Here is a 21,887-nt window from a genome sequence, read left to right as displayed (position 1 = left end):
AGGGGGGCCGAGGGGATGGAGGAGTGAGAGGGGGAGCTGTCTGAGGGGTGCCCAGGGGCTGGGGGGTCGGAGGGAGAGCCGCCTACAGGGGGGCCGAGGGGCTGGGGGGGCCGAGGGAGAGCCGCCTACAGGGAGGCCGAGGGGCTGGAGGGGTCAGAGGGGGAGCCGCCTGCACGGGGCTGGGGGTTCAGAGGGGGAGTCGCCTGTGGGGGGTGAATCGCAGGGAAATTAGAGGGGGGGTGAAGGGCAGGGGGGTCAGAGGGGACTGGGGCTGAGACTGGTGTCCAGGGGGCCCGGTGCCAGGGTCTGGGTCTGAGGCTCGTGTCCCGGTGGGACTGACGGCCCCAGGTTGGCAGCTCCCACTGAGCATGGTCCCTGGGCTGGCAGATGCTGGCCGTGGCCTCGGTGCTGCCCTTTGATAACCAGGACGGTGGCGTGTGGAAGCAGGGCTTTGACATCACCTACGAGCCCCATGAATGGGACACGGAGCCCCTGCAGGTGTTCGTGGTGCCACACTCCCATAATGACCCAGGTGAGTGGGGCCCATGGAGCAGGCGGGGGCCTTGGAGCCTGGCCCTGGGCTTAATGCCCTAGGCTGAGCTGTGGGGATCCCCTGGCGAAGGGTCCCAGGCACGGCCACCAGGCCCCAGGGAGGGAGGATCCCAGACACGGCCCTTTGGCTTCTCAGCAGTGTCCCTCTAATTTTTCCAACCCATGTGCAGAATTAATTTTGTTTTGTTCACCTATATGGAGGTGTTGTGTGACACATCACCTCCATATTGGTGCACATAACTAAATTCAAATGATGGGGCTGGGGCTGGGGCTGAGAGGTTCAGAGTGTGGGAGGGAGCTCAGGGCTGGGGCAGGTGGTTGGGGTGCAGGGTGGAGGGCTCCAGCTGGGGATGTGGGCTCTGGGGTGGGGCCTGGGATGATGGGTTTGGGGTGCAAGAGGGGACTCAGGGCTGGGGTGCGGGCTCTGGATGGGGTTGGGGATGAGGGGTTTGGGGTGCAGGGTTCCCCGGGGCTGCAGTGGGGAGAGAGGACTCCCCTCAGCTCCCGCAGCAGCACCTGGGCTGGGGCGGGGGAGATCTCTCCCCCAGCCGCTGCAGGTCTGGGCCAGGCCAGGCTGGGTCCGGGAGAGGAGCTTCTCTACGCCACTGTGACGTTCCCCTGGTGTTATCCGGACCGTGATCTGCTCGGTCACTCCAATCCTCCTCTCTGGGAGCCAGCCTCACCCTGCTCTGCTGTGAGAACCCCACTCCTGGGCTGGTCACACACAGCCTCTGGCGTGTAAGCTGCTCCCAGCATGTGAGTGAGCACTTCTGGCCAGCCGCTGCTTGGATTGTGCAATCGAATGACACTAGCCAATATCTCCGGTCCTAGACACAACCCTAGGAACCTCCGTCTTGCAGTGTCCAGTTATGCCCACCGGACGCTGCAAGCTTATATGAGTTCATCAATTTAACAAAGAAATTGGTAGGTACCAGGCTTGTTATCCCAAGGGGAGTCTCTGACATGCTTCAAACCAAACGCACTGCTTCAGGTAGAATAAACCAACACATTTATTAACTACAAAGATAGATTTTAAGAGATTACAAATCAAAGCATAACAAGTCAGATTTGGTCAAATGAAATAAAAGCAAAGCACATTCTAAGCTGATCCTAACACTTTCAGAGCCCTTACAAACTTAGATGCTTCTCACCACAGGCTGGCTGGTTGCCCTTCAGCCAGGCTCTCCCCTTTGATCAGCGCTTCAGTCGCTTGGTGGGGGTGCCTATAGGTGTAGGTGGAAGAGAGAGTGAGCATGGCAAACGTCTCTCCCTTTTATCATGTCCTTTCTTCCCTCTTGGCTTTTCCCCCCCCCCCCCCCCCCCCGAGTCAGGTGAGCATGACCTCATCGTAGTCCCAAACTGACCAAGGGAAGGGGTTGACTCACTTGAGAGGCCAACAGACCCTTTGTTGCTGCCTAGGCCAGTGTCCTTTGTTCCTGTGAGGCTGGGCTGGGTTTGTCCCATCCATGCCCTGATGAGGTGTGAACTGCCCCTCTGCTCCTCGAGAGTTTTGCCTGGGCTTGTTTTAAGCCATGAAGACACATTTCCAGCCTCATAACTATATACAGGAAATTATAACCTATAACATCACTGTAACAACAATGCTCAGTGCACCATGAGCCTTCCGAAGACACCCGACATGACAAACTTTGCATTGGATCCCACACAATCATATTATAAGGATGAACATGGGGGTGCTGGGTGTTCCCCCAAGGTACAGAGTGTCACAGGACCAGGGAGAGGGGTGTCCCTCCCCTAGCCGCGGCAGGTCCGTGCCAGGCTGGGTTGGGCCTGGGGCTGAGGGAGAGGAATCTCTCCCTGCTGCAGCCTGGAGTGCCAGCGTGGCACTTAACAGGCTGCTGCGTGGCCATGCAGCTTAGAGGGAACGTAGCCCCCCAGGCAGGGCTCCGCACTCAGTCCCTGCCCTGTGCTTGTTGCACAGGCTGGATCAAGACCTTTGAGAAGTACTACGCAGACCAGACGCAGCACATCCTGAACAGCATGGTGCTGAAGCTGCAGGAGGACCCGCGCCGCCGCTTCATCTGGTCCGAGATCTCCTTCTTCTCCAAGTGGTGGGACAACATCAGCACCCAGAAACGTGCGGCGGTGCGCAGGTATGGGGGCAACAGCCTGCGCTCCGTGGGCAGGGACAGTGCCCGCTCTCCCCAGCCTGGGCACCCAATGGAGATACGGGAGTGCTGGCCGTGGGGCGGGGGCACTGGGCGTGGGATGGGGCACTGGCTGTTGGGTGAGCCTGCAGGAGGTGCTGTGGGTTGGGACCACTGGCTGTGGGGTGGGGGTGCTGGGGGTGGGGGGGGGGGGGGCGCTGGCTGTGGGGTGGGGGTGTTGGCCATGGGCCATCTCTCTGCCCCTGACTCTCTGGTGCCCCCGGCAGGCTGGTTGGCAGTGGGCAGCTGGAGATGGTGACGGGCGGCTGGGTGATGCCCGACGAGGCCAATTCCCACTACTTCGCCATGATCGACCAGCTGATCGAGGGGCACCAGTGGCTGGAGAAGAACATCGGTGAGTGACGGGGGCTGGGGGTGGGGGCGGCAGTGGAGACCTGCCCTGCCCTTGTCTGCTCACGGCTGGGACCGTGGCCAGGGGGCTGTGGGGCTGGGTGTACTGCCCACGCCTGGGGCTGCGCCCTTACAGAGGGGGTGCCAGACCCGCGCCACCCAGCCGTGCTTGGTGCCTTCGGGGCGCAACCTGCCCTAATGAGTCTGTGTGGCGACCCCCTTCAGGTGTGACCCCGCGGTCCGGCTGGGCCGTCGACCCCTTTGGGCACAGCGCCACCATGCCCTACCTGCTGAGACGCGCCAACCTGACCAGCATGCTGATCCAGAGGGTGCACTACGCCATCAAGAAGCACTTCGCTGCCACCCACAGCCTGGAGTTCATGTGGAGACAGACCTGGGGTGAGGACCTGGACCAGAGGTGGGGTGAGGGGTGCCTGGAGCTGGGGGTGGAGTGACGGCTGCTGCCCTCTTTCCTGGCGGCGCAGTGATCCCTGCCCACATGCGGCCGCCTGACCGAGGAGCAGTCCCTTCCCGGCTGTCCCAGTTCCTGAGAGACTCTGGGGCCTGTGGCGCTAAGCCGAGCCTGCCCTTCCAGGCCCCCGCTGCTCCCGTCCCGTGTGCGGCTGGGTCCCAGCGTCCTTCGGGTGTGGCTGCCCTGTCCTGCCCCGGCCCGGGGCTGCTGGAGCTGGAGTGCAGGCAAGCTGGGCTCCCCTTCCCTGGGCTGTGGCCCCGCTGCCACCGTTCCTGCCTCTGGTGGCACTTGAAGCAGGGCTCCCCCTCCTGGCTCTTGGCTGGGCTGGGGGCTCTCTTCCCCCCCCCAAACTCCCATGGGTGGGGTCTGGGGGGCACGGCACGCTGGCTGCCCGCCTGTTCTGCCCTGACTCTCGCTAGCCAGTGCCTTAGTGGTCAGCGGGCAGCCCTGTGCCCCAGCAGCTGCTGGTCTGCCACAGTCTCTCCTCCCCTCCCCCTTGGCTGCTTCCCGTCCCGCTAACCTGGGGCCAGGCCCACCCCTGCCGTGGGCGCTGCCTTCCCTAGGAGTGCCCTGGTGCTGCCCGGCTGGCACGGCGGCTGCCTGCTCAGCTGTGACAGCCAAGCACAGGCAGACAGCGCGTGGGGTGGGTACTCCGACTCAGCTGTCTGCTTCTCTGCAGACCCAGACTCCAGCACTGATATCTTCTGCCACATGATGCCCTTCTACAGCTACGACGTGCCCCACACCTGCGGCCCTGACCCCAAGATCTGCTGCCAGTTTGACTTCAAGCGCCTGCCTGGGGGCAGGATCAACTGTCCATGGAAGGTGCCGCCCAGAGCCATCACCGAGGCCAATGTGGCCGAACGGTGAGTGAGCTGCGTCCCGCCACTCGGCCCCAGAGGCTGAGCCTTCCTGGCTGGCTCTGGGGCGCGCTGCCTGCGCCCGCTGGCCCTGCCCCCTGAGGCCTCTCGCCTTGTTCTGCCACAGGGCACACCTCTTGCTGGACCAGTACCGCAAGAAGTCCAAGCTGTTCCTCAGCAAGGTGCTGCTGGTGCCTCTGGGAGACGACTTCCGCTACGACAAGCCCCAGGAGTGGGACGCCCAGTTCCTCAACTACCAGCGCCTCTTCGACTTCCTCAACGCCCACCCCAGCCTGCACGTTCAGGTACTGCACCAGACTCCCAAAGGGGCTGCAGCTGGGACGTGCTGGGGGGGCCAGGAGAGCCCCACCCACTCCCTGGGGGATGTCGGGGGAATGAGGGGAGAGCCCTGCCATCTGGAGGATGCCCCACCATCTGGGGGATTCCGGGGGTGTGCAGGTGGAGCCCCACCCCCTGGAGGATACCAGGGGGTGCAGGGAGTTATATTAGTCTTGATGGAATATATGGGCCTGTCACGGAGTCCCCGGGCGATGCTCTGGAACTGCTCCCCACAAAGCCAGTCAGGACTTTGGGGAGCCTCCTCTCCCTCGGAGCAGACTGTCTTCAGGGCAAGAAACTCACACGGCTTCACCTTCCTGGGTCTGACCTTGGAGCATTCAGCATATGCCCCTCTGTGCGAGTCCGCCCAGGCGGGGTCCTGGGGAAGCCAGAGGGTCCTGCACCCTCACTTCGCAGTCAGATGTGACTCTCAGCGAGCCAGTAAAACAGAGGTTTATTAGATGACAGGAACACGGTCTAAAACAGAGCTTGTAGGTACAAAGAACAGGACCCCTCAGCGGGTCCATTCTGGGGCCCAGCGAGCCAGACACCCACGTCTGCCTTCAATTCCTTTCCCCAGCCAGCTCCAAACTGAAACCCCCTCCAGCCCCTCCTTTCTGGCCTTTGTGTCTTTCCCGGGCCAGGAGGTCACCTGATCTCTTTGTTCACCTTTAGCTATTCCCTTGCAGTGGGGAAGGGCCCCAGCCATTTGTTGCCAGGGAGACAGAGTGTCAGCCATTTATGCACACTGGTGACTATGAAATGCATAGGGGAAACTGAGGCACCCACACAGTAGTCAGAGGAAACAAGAACAGTTCCACTTCGTCACAGGGCCCAAAGAGTCACAGGTGCTAACACGACCCTGTCACTGTCCCATGAAACAGGGTTAAAGGAGGCCTGGAGTTTGGCCTAGAGAGCCCTCTGCCCGCTCAGTGCCAGGCACGCACCCCACTGAATGGCCTGGCCCATTCTACCAAAGGTGCAGGAAGAAGGAAAACCCGTCAAAGCATTTGCGATGGGAAGTGTTCCCTGGAGCAGCGTCCGTAGTGCCCAGTGCTGGCGCTGCGTGGCTTCAGAATCACAGAATATCAGGGTTGGAAGAGACCTCAGGAGGTCATCTAGTCCAACCCCCTGCTCAAAGCAGGACCAACCCCAACTAAATCATCCCAGCCAGGGCTTTGTCAAGCTGGGCCTTAAAAAACTCTAAGGAAGGAGATTCCACCACCTCCCTAGATAACCCATTCCAGTGCTTCACCACCCTCCTAGTGAAATAGTGTTTCCTAATATCCAACCTAACCCTCCCCCACTGCAACTTGAGACCATTACTCCTTGTTCTGTCGTCTGCCACCACTGAGAACAGTCTAGATCCATCCTCTTTGGAACCCCCTTTCAGGTAGTTGAAAGCAGCTATCAAATCCCCCCTCATTCTTCTCTTCTGCAGACTAAACAATCGCAGTTCCCTCAGCCTCTCCTCATAAGTCATGTGCTCCAGCCCCCTAATCATTTTTGTTGCCCTCCGCTGGACTCTTTCCAATTTTTCCACATCCTTCTTGTAGTGTGGGGCCCAAAACTGGACACAGTACTCCAGATGAGGCCTCACCAATGTCGAATAGAGGGGAATGATCATGTCCCTCGGTCTGCTGGCAATGCCCCTACTTATACAGCCCAAAATGCCGTTAATCTTCTTGGCAACAAGGACACACTGTTGATTCATATCCCGCTTCTCGTCCACTGCAATCTCTACGTCCTTTTCTGCAGAACTGCTGCCTAGCCACTCGGTCCCTAGTCTGTAACAGTGCATGGGATTCTTCCGTCTTAAGTGCAGGACTCTGCACTTGTCCTTGTTGAACCTCATCAGATTTCTTTTGGCCCAATCCTCTATTTTGTCTAGGTCCCTCTGTATCCTATCCCTACCTTCCAGCGTATCTAGCACTCCTCCCAGTTTAGTGTCATCTGCAAACTTGCTGAGGGTGCAGTCCACGCCATCCTCCAGATCATTAATGAAGATATTAAACAAAACCATTCCCAGGACCGACCCTTGGGGCACTCCGCTTGATACCGGCTGCCAACTAGACATGGAGCCATTAATCGCTACCCGTTGAGCCCGGGCGATGCTCTAGATCTAGCCAGCTTTCTATCCACCTTATAGTCCATTCATCCAGCCCATACTTCTTTAACTTGCTGGTAAGAATACTGTGGGAGACCGTATCAAAAGCTTTGCTAAAGTCAAGGAATAACATCCACTGCTTTCCCCTCATCCACAGACCCAGTTATCTCCTCCTAAAAGCAATTAGGTTAGTCAGGCATGACTTGCCCTTCGTGAATCCATGCTGACTGTTCCTGATCACTTTCCTCTCCTCTAAGTGCTTCAGAATTGATTCCTTGAGGACCTGCTCCATGATTTTTCCAGGGACTGAGGTGAGGCTGACTGGCCTGTAGTTCCCCGGATCCTCCTTCTTCCCTTTTTTAAAGATGGGCACTACATTAGCCTTTTTCCAGTCATCCGGGACCTCCCCCGATCGCCATGAGTTTTCAAAGATAATGGCCAATGGCTCTGCAATCACATCCGCCAACTCCTTTAGCACCCTCGGATGCAGCGCATCCGGCCCCATGCACTTGTGCTTGTCCAGCTTTTCTAAATAGTCCCGAACCACTTCTTTCTCCACAGAGGGCTGGTCACCTTCTCCCCATACTGTGCTGCCCAGTGCAGTGGTCTGGGAGCTGACCTTGTTCGTGAAGAGAGAGGCAAAAAAAGCAATGAGTACATTAGCTTTTTCCACATCTTCTGTCACTGGGTTGCCTCCCCCATTCCGTAAGGGGCCCACACTTTCCTTGACCTTCTTCGGAAGGCAAGCCCTGTGTCTGACAGCCGCCAGCGCTCTCCAGGCTGTCCGGGGCCCCTCCGGGAGTGGGCCTTGGCTGAGCTGGGCTGGAGCGGTGGCTGTGCTATAGTTTTCCGGGCCCGTTTCCTAGAAGGCCAAACCAGCCACACAGCTGGGGAGAGGAAAGTCCAGCCCAGCCCAGAAACGGAGCCTCTGGCTCCAGTGCCAGCTCACTCATGCAGCCTCCCTGCTGGAGAAACAGGCCCAGCACGCAGCCATGCCGAGACCTGGCAAACGCGTCCCAGCGTTGAGCTGGCAGGCCATGCCTCCGGCTGCTCCCAGGCTCACGGCAGGGCGGCAGGACACACAGCTTGGCCGGCAAAGCCAGACCCGTTTGAGGGGCAGGAAGAGAAGGAATACGGTGGGGAAGGAGAAGGGCACACGGGAGGGGTGACAAAGTCTGCCATGCCAGGCAGTGGTTGGCATGGAGCTGGAGCCGGTGGGCATGGCCTTGTCTTGGCCTGGCCCGGTCAGGACATCTCCCAGGCTCAGGGTGATGGAAGCCAAATGACGGCACAGCACGTCTTGGGGGCCGGACGGTGAAGCTCGCCCTGCCCCTCCTTTCAATCAGCAGTTCCCTCCAGTAGCCAGCCCTCCCTCTTCTCTGGGACCAAGGGGTGCGGGTGCAAGGCCCGGCCTCCCCTCTTGCCCACTGGCGGGGCCTCATTGCCACACCCTGGCTCTGGTTCCCTGCGTCTCACACTGACTGGGCCTGGGCTTCTGGCGGGAGGCCGGTTGGGTTGCACTAGCGCAGGCTGGCTGCCGTCCGGCTCCCTCCTCCCCAGCACAGCCTGACTGCAGGTTTACGGGGACCCCGGAGCAGCCTCTAGCCACTTCCCACAGCTAGTCTCACAAGTGAGTCCGTTTGTAGGCGCAGTTTGGGGTTGGCCCTGCTTTGAGCAGCGGGTGGGACTCGATGACCTCCTGAGGTCCCTTCCAACCCTGATCTTCAATGAGTCTATGATTTATTACAACAAGCCCCGCCCACGCCCAGGGCCGGCTTTAGGCCAATTCCACCAATTCCCCCGAATCGGGCCCCGCGCCTAAGAGGGCCCCGCGCCCAGTGGCAGGGCCGCCGGGGTGGGGGCAAGTGGTCGAGAATCCCTTCCCTGGCTAGAGGCTCTTTGTTAATTTTTACTCACCCGGCAGCGCTCCGGGTCTTTGGTGGCACTTCAGCGGCGGGTCCTTCACTCGCTCTGGGTCTTCGGCAGCACTTCGGTGGCAGGTCCTTCAGTGCCACCAAAGACCCGGAGCGAGTGAAGGACCCACCGCCGAAGACTGGGAGTGCCGCCCGGTGAGTACAAGCCCCATGTGTTTTTTTTACGTTTTTTTTTTCAGTCATCCCTGCCGGGGCCCCGTCAAAACTGTTTGAATCGGGCCCCGCACTTCCTAAAGCCGGCCCTGCCCACGCCTGTGGGATTCCAGGAGGTGTATGCTGAGCCCCGCCCACCCCCTGTGGGATGGGGGAGACATGGGGGACCCCCACACACAGTGCAGCTGGCAGAACTCCGGCCTTGCCAGTGTACCTGCTTTCCAGGTGCTTTGTTGGTTTGTTACTGTCCTGGGGCCTCGGCTGGCTGCAGTCATAGGAACGGCCAGGTATCCATCCAGCCCTGTGTCCTGTTTGCTGACAGTGGCCGATGCCAGGTACTTCAGGGGAATGAACAGAACAGGGCAGTTATCGAGTGATCCATCCCCTGTCGCCCATTCCCAGCTCCTGGCCGTCCCGGAGTGGGGGGGGGTTCCACCCACCCTCTCCTTGGCACCGGGGGCCCACCTGGCTCATGGGCGGCACGGGGCCACGCTCTCCCTGCAGGCGCAGTTCGGGACCCTCTCCGATTACTTTGACGCTCTCTCCAAGAGGACCGGGATCGTCCCTGGAATGAAGCCACCTGGCTTCCCCGTGCTGAGCGGGGACTTCTTCTCTTACGCGGACCGGGAGGACCACTACTGGACGGGCTACTACACCTCCCGGCCCTTCTACAAGAGCCTGGACCGCGTGCTGGAGGCCCATCTCCGGTGAGGGTGTGGGGCTGGGAACGGGCGGGAGTGGGGGGCTGGGGCTAGGGCAGGGGGCTGGGTGGAAGGAGCTGAGTGCAGTCAGTGATAGGTTTGGGGATGGGGCAGATGGGGGCAGGAGCTTGGTGGGCTGGGACTCAGGGCACGCAGCCAGAGGGATTTCAGGGGAGGGGAGATTCAGGGCACAAGGCGGATTCAGGGGGCCAAGATTCAGGGGCAGGGCAAGGGGGAATTTGGGCACAGGGCGAGGTGGGATTCGGGGACAGGGCGAGGGGAGATTCAGGGCGCAGGGATATTCGGGGGCAGGACGAGGGGCTTCGGGAGCAGGATGAGGGTGGATGGGGGGGTGGGGCGAGGAGATATTTGGGGGCAGGGCGAGGGGATTCGGGTGCGGGGTGAGAGGGATGCGGGGGCAGGGCGAAGGGATATTTGGGGGCAGGGCGAGGGGATTCAGGTGCGGGGTGAGAGGGATGCAGGGGCAGGGCGAAGGGATATTTGGGGGCAGGGTGAGGTGATTCAGGTGCGGGGTGAGAGGGATGCGGGGGCAGGGCGAAGGAATATTTGGGGGCAGGGCGAGGGGGTTCGGGCGCAGGGCGAGGGGGTTCGGGTGCAGGGCGAGGGGTGTGCGTGGGGAGGAGCTGTGGCTAATGGGTCTGTGTCTGGCCCAGGGGGGCAGAGATCCTGTACAGCCTGGCGCTGAGTCACGCCCGGCACGCTGGCATGGACAGCAGATACCCGCTCTCGGATTACGCCCTGCTGACCGAGGCCCGGCGTGCCCTGGGGCTCTTCCAGCACCACGACGCCATCACGGGCACCGCCAAAGAGGCCGTCGTGGTGGATTACGGTGTGAGGTACGGCCCTGAGCCTCAGGAATGGCTGGGGAGCCGGGTGGGTGAACCCTGCCGGGGGATCCCTGTGGGGGAGAGGCTGCGGGGGAGCGGTGACACTGATTCTCTCTCTGCCTTTCCCTCACGGCTCCGGCCCGGCTGCCCAGATTGCTCCACTCCCTGGTGAACCTGAAACGCGTCATCAGCAACGCCGCGCACTACCTAGTGCTGGGCGACAAGGAGGCCTATCGCTACGACCCCACAGGACCCTTCCTTGGCACGGTGAGCCCGGCCCTGACCTTGGCCTCACTGCCCTGACCCCGGCCCAGCCCCCCTGCCCTGACCCCAGCCTGGCCCCGCTACCCTGACCCCGGCCTGGCCCCGGCCCCGCTGCCCTGACCCTGATCCCGGCTCCAGCCCCGCTGCCCTGACCCCGGCTCAGCCCCGCTGCCCTGAACCTGGTCCGGCCCTGGCCCCACTGTCCTGACCCGGGTCCAGCCCCCCTGCCCTGACCCCAGCCCGGCCCCGCTGCCCTGACTTCAGTCCCAGTCACATCCTTGACCCCAATCTCCCTGCTTTGATCCAGACTCCAGCCCTAACCCCAGCCCTCGTCTCTACTGCCCTGCCCCTGCCTGCATTCGGGGGGCGACCCCCACCATCAGGGCGCTCCCCAGGAGCGGCTCTCTGCTGCCCCTTTGCACGGTGGGGACCTGCCCCACTCCCTATCTTTGCCTTTCTGCCTAGAGCGGTCCTTGGGCTGGCGGGGGCTGGGGGTGCTCTCCTGGGAGCATTACGGTGCTGACTCAGCTCCTCTCTGCTAGGACGACATGCGCCTCAACCAGGACTCGCTGCCTGAGAAAACCGTCATCAAGTTGGACACATCGCCCAGGTAGGAGCTGCCTGGCCCCTGCCCAGGGTGTGCACACCTTGCTCCGGGCTGGGGCAGGGCCTGGCTGGAGGAACTGCCCAGGGCCTGGACACCCCCGCTCCGGGCTGGGGCAGGGCCTAGCTGGAGGAACTGCCCAGGGCCTGGACAGCCTTGCTCCAGGCTGGGGCAGGGCCTGGCTGGAGGGACGGGTCCCTCCCTGTGTTCACTCTGTCCTGGGTGTCGGGGGCCAGCGGAGTTTGAGGACCATCAGGGGCTGGGGGCCGTTGGGGGCTGTAATAATGCAGTTTCTTTGGTGGGACACTTCTGAGAGTGTCAGTTCAGGACAGATTGCTCAGAGCAGGGCAGTCCCAGCCCAAGGCTGGGGGTCCTTTACCATTAAGGCACCGAACCAGCCCAACAGAGGATTTCGGTCTCACCCCACTGGCGAACCACAAGCCACACAAGCAATTCCCTCAGACACTCCAGTTTCCCAGTATCACCACCAGTGCCACTCGTTATGGGGACAAATGGTTATGAAAACCAATACCCCAGTAAAAGAAAAAGGTTCTCTCCATCCCAAAGGACCAAGCGCCAGACCCAGGTCAATATACAAATCAGATCTTACCCACAAATCACGCTGTTGCCAATCCTTCAGAATCTAAAATCTAAAGGTTTATTCATAAAAGGAAAAAATATAGATGAGAGCTAGAATTGGTTAAACGAATCAATTCCATACAGTGATGGCAAAGTTCTTGGTTCAGGCTTGTAGCAGTGATGGAATAAACTGCAGGTTCAAATCAAGTCTCTGGAACATCCCCACCTGGGATGAGTCATTCAGTCCTTTGTTCAGAGCTTCAGTTTGTAGCAAGGTTCCTCCAGAGGTCAGAAGCAGGATTGAAGACAAAATGGAGGGGTTTCCAGGGCCTTTTATATTCTCTGCCCTGTGGAAGGACACCCCTTTGTTCTTACTGTGGAACATCACAGCAGCAAGATGGAGTTCGGAGTCACACGGGCAAGTCACATGTTCATGCATCAAATATCAGAGGGGTAGCCGTGTTAGTCTGGATCTGTAAAAAGCAACAGAGGGTCCTGTGGCACCTTATAGACTAACAGATGTATTGGAGCATAAGCTTGACGAAGTGGGTATTCACCCACAAAAGCGTCTGTTAGTCTATAAGGTGCCACAGGACTCTTTGATGTTCATGCATGACTCAGTTTGGAGGCCAACGCCATTGTTTACATGTTAGTTTGAACTTTCCCAGGAAAGCTCAGATGTGGATTGGCGTCTCCCAAAGTCCACTGTCAGTTAAGTGTTTCTTGACTGGGCACTTAATCTGCAAATTCCTTTCTCAAGAAGCTGACCAAATGCTTCACTGAGGCTACTTAGACTCAAAAGACATTGAGATACAAGTACAGAGCCAATATTCATAACTTCAACTACAAAATGATACACACATATAGACAGCATAATCATAACCAGCAAACCATAACCTTGTCTTAGACACCTCATTTGACCCCCTTTATACAAGATTTGGTGCCACTACAGGACCTTGGTTGCAACAATGATCTATATGGTCACAGTTCATGTCAATAACATCACAGGGGCCATCGGGGATAGGGGGCTTGGGGTGGTTGGGGGCGATCGAGGGCTGGGTGCCATCAGGGACTGGGGTCCGTGGGGGGCTGCGGGCTGTCGAGGATCAGGGGCTGGGGGCTGTTGGGGGCTGTCGGGGCTGGGGGCCATGGGGGGACTGGGGGCTGTCGAGGATCAGGGGCTGGGGTCCGTGGGGGGCTGGGGGCTGTCGGGGATCAGGGGCTGGGGTCTGTGGGGGCTGTCAGGGATCAGGGGCTGGGGTCCGTGGGGGGCTGTCGGGGATCAGGGACATCATGTGGCTGAGTGCTGTCCCCATGCAGGTTCGTGGTGCTGTTTAACCCGCTGGAGCAGGAGCGGCTCAGTGTCGTCTCACTGCTGGTGAGCTCCCCGCGTGTCCGTGTGCTCTCCGAGGAGGGGCAGCCCCTGGCCGTCCAGCTCAGCGCCCAGTGGAGCTCAGCCACGGATATGGTGCCTGATGTCTACCAGGTACGAGAGGGGGCTGTGGCCTCACCCCACCTCATTGCGGACGCCCTGAGCCGGGCAAAACCTACCAGGCACACAGCGCCCTTGGCAGCAGTCCCCACCCCCAGTGTGCACACCTCACTCTGTACACCCCCAGCTCCCTCATCCACCCCCATAGCCCCCCTCAGCAGCCCCACAGGCCTCTCCTCCACCCCCTGGCACACACAGCCCCGCCCACCCTGGCTTGGGCAGGTCCCCTCCACGCCCGGTGCGGATGCTGAGCTCTCCCTGGCGGTGCCCTGGGCCTGCTGCTCTGGATGAAATCAGACCGGACTCCAGTGCCGTGTGTCTCCTCTCAGGGCACACAGTCACTAGGGCAAACCTCCTTGGCTTTAGCGCCTCCTGGGTCTGACCTCAGAGCATTCAGCACCCACTTCATGCTGTGAGCTCCCCACAGTGAGTTCACCTGGGGAACTCTTACATGGCCCCAAAGGGGCCCTGCACCCCAACTCTGCACTCAGCAGTGACTCTCAGCCAGCACAGAAAACAGAAGGTTTATTAGTCGTGGGGAACACAGCATAGAACAGATCCTGTTAGCATAGAAATTAGGAACATTCAGCAAAGTCCATCATGGGGTGGGGGGATCCCAAGCCCAGAACCCTGGGCTCTCCCCTCTTCAGTCTCCCAGCTGCAGACGGACCAGCAGCCCAGCCTAGCCCCTCCTCTGGCCTTTATCTCTTTCTGGGGCAAACAGATCACCTGGTCTCCGCCTCTCGCTTCCTTCTCCAACACCTCTGGCTGATTCTTGCCGAGGATGGGCTCTGGCAGGGCCACAGAGCGTCAGGCATTGTCTGTGCCCAGGTAGTCTGCAAGGATCACACACCCTGTCCCACCACCTAGGCATTTGAGTGACACGTGGGGGAATTGAGCCACACACACACACAGCATCAGACAAAACATTACGAACATTCCCACTTCGTCATACCCGCTCGCCCAGCTGAGGGCCGTTTCCATGGCTCAGGGCTGAGCTGGGCAGGGCTTGGGGGCAGGGGTCCCACTCACATCTCCCCTCTGATTGGCAGGTGTCCATCATGACCCGGCTGCCAGCACTGGGCCTCAGTGTCCTGCAGTTGTACAAGTCGTTCGACAGCCACACGACGCTGACGTCGTCTGTGCGCCTCCACCTGCACGGGCGTGAGCTGCCCGTGCGCCCGCGCGAGGTCTTCCCCGTGCGCGTCGTCCCCGCCACCTCCAACGACTTCTGCCTGGACAACCAGCACATGCAGGCCTGTTTCTCGGGCCTCCCCGGCCTGCTGCAGGTGAGCAGGGGGGCGGGTGGGGGGCAGCAGAGCATGTCTGGTGCCCACGCGCTCACTGCCTGCTTCCTTGCAGAGCGTCCGGCGGGCTGGGGAGGAGCACAGGCTGAGCAGCGAGTTCCTCATCTATGGCACCAGGAGCGCCAAGGACAAGAGTGGGGCCTACCTCTTCCTGCCAGACGGCGACGCCAAGGTACAGGGCACAAGGAGGGGCCCCAAGACCTAGGAGCAGCTGGGCACTGAGGCCTGTGGAGGGGGTCTTGGGAGGGCTGGTGGGACCTAGGGGATGGGGCAGAGGGTTCCAGGCTGTTACACCTGCCCTCCCTCGTGCCTGCTGCACGGTGTCAGGCTGCCCTTGTTCCCTTCACAGCCCTACGCCCCCAAGGAGCCACCCGTGGTGCGGGTGACCGAGGGACCCTTCTTCTCGGAGGTGGCCAGCTACTACCAGCATGTGCAGCAGGTGGTACGGCTCTACAACGTGCCAGGTGAGGGGCGCGCAGGGTGGGCTGTGCTGTGCCGCAGGAGCTGGGCGCGCTGGGTGGGGGCTCTGGTTGGCCTGCAGAGCGCTGGGGTCCCTGGCATTCCAGCTGGCAGGGGCGGGCAAGGTGATCTCAGCCGTCTGCTTTGCAGGGGTGGAGGGTCTGTCCCTGGATGTGTCCTGCCTGGTGGACATCCGCGACCACGTCAACAAGGAGATGGCCCTGCGCCTCAGCACCAGCATCGCCAGCGAGGACACCTTCTTCACCGATCTCAACGGCTTCCAGGTGCCCGGCAGCCCAGGGCAGTGCCCTCCCCCACCTCCTGGGCTCTCCCAGCCCTGCCCCCCAGGGCAGCGCCCTCCCCCACCTCCTGGGCTCTCCCAGCCCTGCCCCCCAGGGCAGCGCCCTCCCCCACCTCCTGGGCTCTCCCAGCCCTGCCCCCCAGGGCAGCGCCCTCCCCCACCTCCTGGGCTCTCCCAGCCCTGCCCCCCAGGGCAGNCAACAAGGAGATGGCCCTGCGCCTCAGCACCAGCATCGCCAGCGAGGACACCTTCTTCACCGATCTCAACGGCTTCCAGGTGCCCGGCAGCCCAGGGCAGTGCCCTCCCCCACCTCCTGGGCCTCTCCCCGCCCTGCCCCCCCAGGGAGCGCCCTCCCCCACCTCCTGGGCCTCTCCCCGCCCTGCCCCCCCAGGGAGCGCCCTCCCCCACCTCCTGGGCCTCTCCCCGCCCTGCCCCCCCAGGGAGAGCGCTCCCCCGCCCGCTGGGCTCTCCCCGCCCGGGGCCAGGCTTGCCGGGAGCCCCTGGTGGGGCACAGGGCATTGGTGGAGCTCGGAGCGGTGCTGAACCCGGTGCTGCATCCCCTGATCTCTCCTCTCCTCCAGATCCAGCCTCGCAGGTTCCGGAAGAAGCTGCCTCTGCAGGCCAACTTCTACCCCATGCCAGCCATGGCCTACATCCAGGACAAGGAGAGTCGCCTGACCCTGCACACGGCCCAGGCCCTGGGGGTGGCCAGCCTGCACAGCGGTGAGTGGGGCTGCTGGGCCCCTGGGGAGGGGCAGTGCCCTAGAACCATCTGCGCCTGGCTGCAGCGTCTCCTTGAGCCCCACGCTCACCACCGCTCCAGTCTAAGCAAGGCCAGGCTGGTCGCAGCTGAACAGGGAATGCCAGTGCTGCAGGGAGTGGGGCAGGGGCGCTCTCCCCAGCAGTCAGGGCTGGTCCCAGGGCGGCGCTGGGGGGTGCTGGGCTGCAGGGAGTGGGGTGGGGCACTCAGCAGGGGGCGCTCTCCCCGGGCAGTCAGGGCTGGTCCCTGGGGGGCGCTGTGCTGCAGGGAGTGGGGTGGGGCACTCAGCAGGGGGCGCTCTCCCCAGCAGGCAGTGCTGGCCCATTGCCCCAAGGCGGCGCTAGGGGCCTGTTGTGCAGAGCTCTGCCTTTCTGATAACTCGAGGCCCTGACTCTCCCAGGCGAGGGAAGCCCCTGCGCTCTGCTGTGTCTCGGGAAGCATTGCCCCAGCACTCTGGGAGAGAGATGTCCCCTCTTCCCTTTGCTGCCCCAGCCTGTGTCCAGCGGGGCCCAGTCGGGGCCCCTCTCCATGGGAGGAAGGGTTAAGGTCCCAGGTGTGTTCAGGGCCTGCTGGACCCTTCCCCTCCCTGCACCCCACAGGCCAGCTGGAGGTGATCCTCGACCGGCGCCTCATGCAGGATGACAACCGTGGCCTCGGCCAGGGGCTGAAGGACAACAAGCGAACCTGCAACCGCTTCCGCCTCCTGCTGGAGCGCCGCACCACGGCCAACAAGGTGAGGGGGTCCCTGCCAGCGGGAGGCCACGCCATTCTGCTCCCCGCTGCCTGGGCTGCCCAGGCGCTCCAGCCCCCTTGTGGCACGGGGCGCTGGGGGTGAGCCCAGGGGCAGACGTTGAGTGGTGAGCCCGGTGCTGTGCAGCTGTGAACCAGTTGCGCCGTCCCACCCCAGCGGTGGTCGCACTGCAGTGGAGGCGGCAGGTGCTGTGCTGCTCGGGGGAGGGGGCTGAGTCTCGGCCAGGCGCCGAGCTTCCCCGAATGCTGCGCGGGGCTGGCTCTGCGCTGGCACTTTGCCACACAGCTCTTACAACCGTCGCTGTTCTCGTCCCATCTCCCCTGCTCCCACCCATGTCACCCCCCAGAGCTCCGGCTTCTTTTCCAAACTGGCTTCCGTGTTCCTAGCCTGGCCCTTTTCCGGCCCCCGGACGGGCAGTGGAGAGGTACCTGCCGGCTGCCGCGCTGTCTGGTGACTGTAGCTGGGGCCGCGGTCAGTGTGTAGCCCAGCTGGGAGCCTGAGCAGTAGATGGCGGTAGATTAGGCCTGTGTGCTGTGCATGGGATGGAGTACTGGCCCGAGGGGCGGGCTGGCTGCGGTGGAGTGGGGGCCCTGAACGGCTCAGTCCTGGCCTCCCCCCCAAAGCAGGGAGGGGAAGGGTCCCACCTCATCAGATCAGATATGACCTGCTGCCTGGGCCGAGGGTGTTGCTGCTGCCTGGGTCTCCTGTATCGGGGTGTTGGGGGGAGCCCCATGTGGATCCCTGCTGGGGAATTCCCTCACCCTCTTGGTGGGTCTGACCAGCCCAACAGGCGGGGGTACCTACCAGCAGCAGGGCGGGGCTGCCCCAGACTCCTCAACTCGGTTGGTTGCTCTTGTTGCAGGTGCAGGACAGTCGTCCAATCAGCTTCCCCTCTCTGCTGAGTCACATGACCTCCATGCACCTGAACGCCGAGGTGCTGGCGATGCCCGTTGCTCAGGAGAAGCCAGCGCCCCCGGCCCTAAGGTCCTTCCGGCCCCTCTCAGCCACCGTCCCCTGTGACTTCCACATCCTCAACCTTCGGACGCTGCAGGCTGAGGTAAGAGCCCCGGCCCCATGGGAGCGAGCCCAGCACCCCGACAGCTCCCACCACCGCCATGCCTGGGCAGGTCAGACTGTCCGTTCCCATCATCCCGGCAGATGCAGGCCTGGGATCAGGCTCTGTACCCAGCTGTACCCGTTGTCATGGAGTCCCCAGGCGATGCTCTGGAACTGCTCCCCACAAAGCCAGTCAGGACTTTGGGGAGCCTTCTCTCCCTCGGAGCAGACTGTTTTCAGGGCAAGAAGCTCACACGGCTTCACCTCCTGGGTCTCTCCTGGGAGCATTCAGCATATGCCCCTCTGTGCGCTTCCCACAGCGAGTCCGCCCAGGCGGGGTCCTGGGGAAGCCAGAGGGTCCTGCACCCCCACTTCGCAGTCAGACGTGACTCTCAGCCAGCCAGTAAAACAGAGGTTTATTAGATGACAGGAACATGGGCTAAAACAGAGCTTGTAGGTCCAGCGAACGGGACCCCTCGGCCGGGTCCATTCTGACCTAGTGAACTAGACATCCCCGTCTGCCCTCACTCCTAGTCCCCAGCCAGCTCCAAAGTGAAACCCCCTCCAGCCCCTCCTTCTCTGGGCTTTGTCTGTTTCCCAGGCCAGGAGGTCACCTGATCTCTTTGTTCACCTTTAGCTATTTCCTTGCATGGGGGAAGGGCCCTGGCCGTTTGTTGCCAGGGAGACAGAGTGTCAGTGATTTATGCGCACTGGCCTTTATCCCACCCCCTAGAGACTTAAGAAATGCATAGGGGAAACTGAGGCACCCACACAGTATTCAGAGGAAACATTAAGAACAGTCCCACTTTGTCACACCCATCCCCTTGCCTGACGAGTAATTAACACCTCATTTCATGGAAGGTGGAATTAGGGAGGTAAATGAATCATGAGGCTGAAAACCGGATGTTTGTGCTAAAGAAGGGAAGGCTAAAAAGACAGAATGTCTGAGCCAGCTGAGGTAAGAGGGAGAACACCCAGGGGCCCAGTTACAAACAAGTAACAATGGACGCTAAGCGAGGGAAGTAGGGGTGAGGTAAAGAGTCTGTGGGCGAACCTGCTGCACCGGGCTTGGTTCCTGTGGCGTACTCAGGCCAAGCCATTGCAGTGGGACGCAAAGGGACAGGTGCTGGGGCACTTTGAGCTCTCGTACCCGGCATCCATCCCCCACGTTTGAGTCTCATCATCTCAGCCGAGTTCTGCCGGGTGCCAGATAAAGGCTCCGAGTGACGGGAGTTCTTGGGGGCCGAGGGGAGAGGTCTTGGAGGGAATCCCAGTGTTAGCGGTGCTGTGACCTGAATCCGGGTGTCGGGAGTGGGTCCTGTCTCGTTGCTCAGCCGCGTAGCTGGGCCCAGCAGCTCAGCAATGGCGGAAGGGTGCAGATCCGAATGGGTCTCCAGGACACTGAGCTGCGGGTTAGATCGCAGCACAAACGTCCTGGTTTCAGCCCCATGATCCATGTACCTTCCTGCGGCTGCCACACGCGTCTCTGCTTCCCCATCCCAGGACGACTCGCTGCCCTCGGCGGAGATGGCGCTGATCTTGCACCGCAAGGGCTTCGACTGTGGCCTGGAGGCCAAACACCTGGGCTTCAACTGCACCACCAGCCAGGGCAAGGTGGGTCTGGGACACGGCCAGTGACACCCCCCTCCCCCGCCGGGGCAAGGTGGGTCTGGGACACGGCCAGTGACACCCCCCTCCCCCGCCGGGGCAAGGTGGGTCTGGGACACGGCCAGTGACACCCCCCTCCCCCGCCGGGGCAAGGTGGGTCTGGGACACGGCCAGTGACACCCCCCTCCCCCGCCGGGGCAAGGTGGGTCTGGGGCACGACCAGCGACACCCCCCTCCCCCGCCGGGGCAAGGTGGGTCTGGAACACGGCCAGTGACACCCCCCTCCCCCACCGGGACAAGGTGGGTCTGGGACACGGCCAGTGACACCCCCNCACACACCCCCCCCCCAGCCCCCGCTCCAGCCCTGCAGCTGACCCACCCTCACGCTGGTGCTGCGGATCAGGCCTGGGCAGGCCGGGGGGAAGGTTGTGGTGGCGAGGGGGCACCTGCCAGAGGGAGCAGCGTGCTTTGAGGGTAAGCTAGGCTGCGTTCCTGGGGCACCGGCTCTCCGTCACATCCTGGCCCCTGTCTCGCACCCCCCGCAAGGGGAGGCTGCCTTTCGGTGCTGGCTCCATGCCCGCTGCACCCTGAGGTGCCAGCCCCTCACCCCACGCCCCCTCCTCTCTGCAGTTCTCCCTTGGGAGCCTGTTCCACGGCTTGGAGCTGGGGTCCCTGCAGCCCACCTCGCTGACACTGATGTACCCGCTGGGCGCGGCCTCCCCCAACAGCACTGTGATCCACATGGACCCCATGGAGATCGCCACCTTCCGCATCCACTTTGGGTAGCCCCCCGGCGGCCAGGAGAGGAGCAGACCAGCCGTGCCGCGTCCTGCTGGGAGACGGCCCCTGCCTGGGTGGGGTGGGGCAGGGAGCTCCCCCGGGCTGTGGCTTGGGGGCGGACACTGCACGGGATGCAGACGGACTCGCAGGAGCAGCTGCCTCCATTATTTATTAATCTGCGTTTTAAATAATATTGCAAATGGCCGAGCGTGGGGGCTGGGGCACGGCCCCGACTACGCGGCGGATCCCCGGCCGCTCCCAGTGCTCAGCCTGGCACTGCCGACGCTGCGTTCTCGGTGCGATGCTGCTGGCTCGGCCAGGAGGCAGGTTGCAGCTTCTCGGATCCCCCAGGCTATGTCCCATCTCTCCCCGTCCCCCCGCCCCATGTTGGGGGGTAACCGGGCAGGTGCTGGAGCCTGCTGGACTGCAGGGGTCTGACTGACTGGAAACCTGCCGCGGGGTGGGGGAGGGGGTCCGGGCTGGGGACGCTGAATCTACTGGCCGGGGGTGGGGGGGGGCTGTGGCTCTAATGGACGCTCTGTGGAACTGGAGACTGAATTTCCCTGAGTTTGTCGTGAGCTTTTAGGCAAGAAAAGGCCTGTTTGCACCTCCCGCCTTGTGTCTGTTTGTGGCTCTTGCTGCTGGTTACAGCGTGTGGGGAGGGCCCTGACCCGGGCCAAGGGGGGGGGGTAAGATCCCAGGGCCGGGGGTGCTGGTTCTGGGCCTGCAGGAGGCAGCCTCCGCCCCCTTCCCTTCAGCTGATGGGATGCCCCCCCTTTCATTTCCTGCGCCCGCAGTTTCTATTGACTTAGCCCACAGCGTCAGGGAGGGAGGCTTCTCTAGCCCCCGCCCCCAAGCCTGCAGCCCCACCCAGCAGGGGGTGCTAGGAGCAAGTGCCCCTCCCCCATCTGAGTCCCCTCCAGCCCCCGCCCAGCAGGGGGTGCTAGGAGCGAGTGCCCCCCCCCATCTGAGTCCCCTCCGGCTCCCGCCCAGCAGGGGATGCTAGGAGCGAGTGCCCCTCCCCCATCTGAGTCCCCTCCGGCCCCCGCCCAGCAGGGGGTGCTAGGCGCGAGTGCCCCTCCCCCATCTGAGTCCCCTCCGGCCCCCGCCCAGCAGGGGGTGCTAGGAGCGAGTGCCCCTCCCCCCAGCCCAGGCCCATGCAGTCCTGGCCCAGCAGGGGGCACTGAGGACTGAGTGGTTCCCCCCACTGTCCCTGGCTGTTCCGAGCAGTGGGGGAAGGTTGGAAAGGGGAGGGTTGGCGGATTCTTTACTAGACCCCCTGTGACGGTGCCCGTGGGAGCCAGCTGAGGTCACTCAATCTGGGTGAACTGCAAACAAAACGGGGCAGACAAACCCCAAACGCTGGTGTTATTCCAATACTTAGATTTACCAACCAGCACAAAACAACTTCTGTAGGACCTCACTGGTTACTCAGAGTCCA

The 21,887-nt window shown here is 62.1% G+C and overlaps 1 protein-coding gene across 2 annotated transcripts; it reads left to right on the top strand.

The window, feature by feature from the left end:
• Nucleotides 1-387: 387 nt before the first annotated feature.
• Nucleotides 388-21,058, top strand: MAN2A2 (mannosidase alpha class 2A member 2; the record flags this gene model as incomplete). Of its 2 annotated transcripts, XM_034784650.1 has the most annotated exon segments (21): nt 388-532; nt 2,495-2,666; nt 2,948-3,075; nt 3,297-3,470; nt 4,223-4,409; nt 4,531-4,708; nt 9,441-9,643; nt 10,312-10,494; nt 10,638-10,752; nt 11,292-11,359; nt 13,253-13,418; nt 14,477-14,713; nt 14,787-14,903; nt 15,081-15,195; nt 15,341-15,405; nt 15,699-15,767; nt 16,073-16,214; nt 16,851-16,984; nt 17,865-18,059; nt 19,562-19,672; nt 20,297-21,058. In XM_034784650.1, coding segments are annotated over 21 exon segments (3,060 nt in total), but the record flags the coding sequence as incomplete, so codon positions are not given.
• Nucleotides 21,059-21,887: the final 829 nt, after the last annotated feature.

This window comes from Trachemys scripta, chromosome 10 (assembly GCF_013100865.1).
Source record: "Trachemys scripta elegans isolate TJP31775 chromosome 10, CAS_Tse_1.0, whole genome shotgun sequence".
NCBI lineage: Eukaryota > Metazoa > Chordata > Testudines > Emydidae > Trachemys > Trachemys scripta.
This window is presented reverse-complemented; position numbering and strand designations above follow the sequence as displayed.